At 40.2% G+C, this 3748-nt stretch overlaps 1 protein-coding gene across 3 annotated transcripts in view; it reads right to left on the reverse strand.

The window, feature by feature from the left end:
* Positions 1-1942: 1942 nt before the first annotated feature.
* HPS5 (Hermansky-Pudlak syndrome 5) overlaps positions 1943-3748 on the reverse strand; it is a 46501-nt gene continuing 44695 nt past the window's right edge. For all 3 annotated transcript variants that reach the window (XM_011937459.1, XM_011937461.1, XM_011937460.1), the window contains one exon: positions 1943-3211. In XM_011937459.1, coding sequence (XP_011792849.1) covers positions 3151-3211 — 61 coding nt within the window. In that variant the 3' untranslated portion in view covers positions 1943-3150. The remainder of the gene's footprint in view (positions 3212-3748) is intronic.

Here is a 3748-nt window from a genome sequence, read left to right on the forward strand (position 1 = left end):
AGGTGATCTGCTGCCTTGGCCTCCCAAAGTGCTGGGATTACAAGTGTGAGCCACCGTGCCTGGCCAGCCATTCTATTTTTAACAAGCTCCTGTGGTGATTCTGATATGTAGCCAGGTTTGTGAACCACCTGACTGGGTGACATCTAAGATTGTTTACATTTATTGTGCTGAGATGAACTGGTGGCAGTAATGGGATGTCAGCGGTCAGAGGTGAAGAGAGGACGGTCACTTAAGACTGCTGTAATGGGCCAGGCGCAGTGTCTCACACCTGTAATCCAAGCACTTTAGGAGGCCAAGGGAAGTGGATCACCTGAGGTCGGGAGTTCCAGACCAGTCTGACCAACATGGAGAAACCCCGGATCCACTAAAAATAATAATAATAATAATTATAAATTAGCTGGGTGTGGTGGCACATGCCTATAATCGCAGCTACTCGAGAGGCTGAGGCAGGAGAATCGCTTGAACCCAGGAGGCGGAGGTTGCTGTGAGCCGAGATGACACCATTGCACTCCAGCCTGGGTAACAAGAGTGAAACTCCATCTCCAAAAAAAAAAAAAGACTGCGGCAATAGTCTAGGCAAGAAGTAATGAGAACGTGGGCTGGTGGCAAGAGACAAGGGGAAAAAAATGACTAATGGAAAAAAACACCAGCAAGGCAGAATTGAGAGGATGTACCTAGTAATTAGAAGTGAGCATAGAGGAGGAGGAAGAGGCAAGGATGACTACTACAAGGTTTTGAGCCTTGACCAGGGGAGTCACAAATTTAACACATGCAAGGAAATTATTAATTTCAATTTTCATCTTCCCACTGTCTCTGGCTCATGTAAATCCAATGTCTATGGGTCTGATAACTACCAGGTCCAACAACGACATCTCAAACCTTTCTAACAAGAGCTAACATTATTACCTATATGCTATGTCACAGGCACTGTGCCCTACATTTCCATCTCCTTTAATTCTCACTAAAGAGGAGCTCTAACACCTCACTCTTTCTTTGTGCTATTCATTATCTCATCTAATCCTCAAAATACCCTGAATCAGAGCTACTATCATCCCCATTTTACAGATGAGAACACTAAAACTTAGAGAAACAAAGGAACTTCCCAAGGTCATGAAGCAAAAGAGAGCACAGATATTCAAACCAAGGCAGTCAGCCTCAGAACACAAGCTCTCAGCCACTATGCTGCCCTATAAAACAGTGGTCAGATCTGGAAACAAAAGCGAAAGGGAGGTAACCATGAATCACAATCTGCCTAGAACTTTCAGGCAAGTGAAAGAAAGACACAAGTTCTATTTAAAAACTAATACCCAAATAGACTGCAAGTTTGAATGTTTAACTGAAGAAGATTTTTTTTTTCATCTAGCCCAAAATGTCATGAAGGTGATTTTTGTTTGTTTGCCTTGGAAAATAAATTCAAGTGACAAGATTTGTTTTTGTTTGTTATACTAGAAATTTCTCTCCATACCCTTTATCAAATGAGAATTGCTGTGCCTTGAGAAAGTCTGTGAGGAAATGATTGCACAATTGTGCCAGTTCACGCTGTCTGCTTGCCATGGGACTTCCTCTGGGCCTTCTTGTAGTCACTGTGCTGACCGTAGACAGGGGCTCTCACTCTTATCTCAGTATAGACGCACATTTCAACATAATCCAATAGAGCCAAAAGGCAAATTATGCTTGTGGGAAGGTTTTCCATACTTCCCAGAATTCTCCCATCCAAGTACTAACCAGGCCCGACCCTGCTTAGCTTCCGAGATTAGATGAGATTGGGCGTGTTCAGGGTGGTATGGCCGTAGACTACTTCCCAGAATTCTAAGAATTCTCCTTTCCCTGACAATCTCTTTAATCCATATGGTTGCATCATATCTAGGAGTAATGTGAAAATTTAACAGTGATTTGTGTCCATATTCTCTGGTTGTGTTACAAATGAAAAAAAGTTGAATTGTTCAGTGTATCCAACACTTTACTTACTCCACACCTTTCAGCAAAAATGCTCACAATAAACCTCCTGTCTACGTTCTGTTCAAACGAAAACTTTAGTCAAACTTTACATTTATTATTAATATAACATGCTATGTAAATGTACAGGAGCCTGACAAATGACAATCTACTTACATAATTTAAATAATACAAGTGCTTGCTGAAGTCTTTATTAGTACACAGCTTTGTTATGGCTTCTTAGAAATAATTTTAAAAAGTGCATGATTCTTGTGGGCTACTCTGCTTAGGAAAGATTACAGATAACACATTTCTAAGAATGAATCAGTCAAATGTATACAGGTTCAGATTAGAAAATATTAAATAAACACAGAGAAAAATATTTTAAATTAGCTTAATTTATATATGAAGATATTTTATTTAATTTATTTTTCAGACAGGGTCTTTCTCTGACACCCAGACTGGAGTGCAATGGCACAAACATATCTCATTGCAGCCTGGACCTCCTGGCCGCAAGTACTATGCCCAGCTAATTTTTTTATTTTTTGTAGAGATGAGTTCTCACTATGTTGCCCAGGCTGGTCTTGAACTCCTGGCCTCAAGTGATCCCCCCATCTTTACCTTCCAAAGGGTTGGGATTACAGGCCTGAGCCACTGCACCCAGTCCCATTTTACTTAAATATCAAATTCAAATCTTCAGTGTTCTACTTATTTTGGGTTTGTTAATTCCATTATACAAGGTCTTATTTTAGTAATTTCCATATTGTGTCAGACAAGATATAAAATTAACTCAACTCCAGGCAATAATACTATCTGTCTTCATGTGACCAGGATGAAAAGCTTCTGCTCCCAACATGGAAGCCACAGTAAGAAAAGAATCTCTCTAATCCACTAGCAACAAGCAATTGATACTGTAGTTCGGAATAATACTAGGACATTAACATTCTAATTCCAGCAAACAAGGACTGACTCTTTTCAAAATTCAACTTTGGTTAAGAAATGCTGAGTAAAACTTTGGTTAAGAAACACTGAGGTCATGGATAAAGAGTCACAGATGCCAATGCCAAGGGTACAGACACTGACAAAAGTGGCCCCAGTAAGATGGCAGGATTTGGGGGTGGTGTCTTTCCTTCAATAACAAATGCATTCAGAAGGTTCAGGAGCATGATTTAGTTTTTCTCAAAATGTTGTAACATCCTGCTGAATCTTCTCCCACTAGGCCTGCTGGGACCAGAGAAACCGATCACATTTTTCAAGCATGCTTTGTATCAGGGCCCTGAAATCCCAAATAAAAGAAACAAGCAAATTTAGTTGTCATTGTTCATTCTTCACAGAAAACTTAAAAACTACAGAGTTTCAGAGGATTCAAAAAGTTGACTGACTCTGTGCATCAAAAGACACAATCCACAGAGTGAAAACGCAACCTACAGAATGGAAGAAAATATTTGCAAATCATATATCTGACAAGGGATTAATATCCAGAATATCGGAGAACTCTTACAGCAACAACAACAAAAACACCCAACCCGATTCAAAATGGGCAAAGGACTTGAATAGGTATTTCTCCAAAGACAATTATATAAATGGTCAATAAGCATACGAAAAGATGTTCAACATCTCTAATCACTAGAAAAATGCAAATCAAAACCACAATGAGATAGTACCTGACACCCACTGGGATAGCTACTATTTAACAAAAACCAACAACAGAAAATGACAAGTGAGGCCGGGCGCGGTGGCTCAAGACTGTAATCCCAGCACTTTGGGAGGCCGAGACGGGCGGATCACGAGGTCAGGAGATCGAGACCATCCT

Source organism: Colobus angolensis, unplaced genomic scaffold (genome assembly GCF_000951035.1).
Source record: "Colobus angolensis palliatus isolate OR3802 unplaced genomic scaffold, Cang.pa_1.0 Scaffold164, whole genome shotgun sequence".
Taxonomy (NCBI): domain Eukaryota; kingdom Metazoa; phylum Chordata; class Mammalia; order Primates; family Cercopithecidae; genus Colobus; species Colobus angolensis.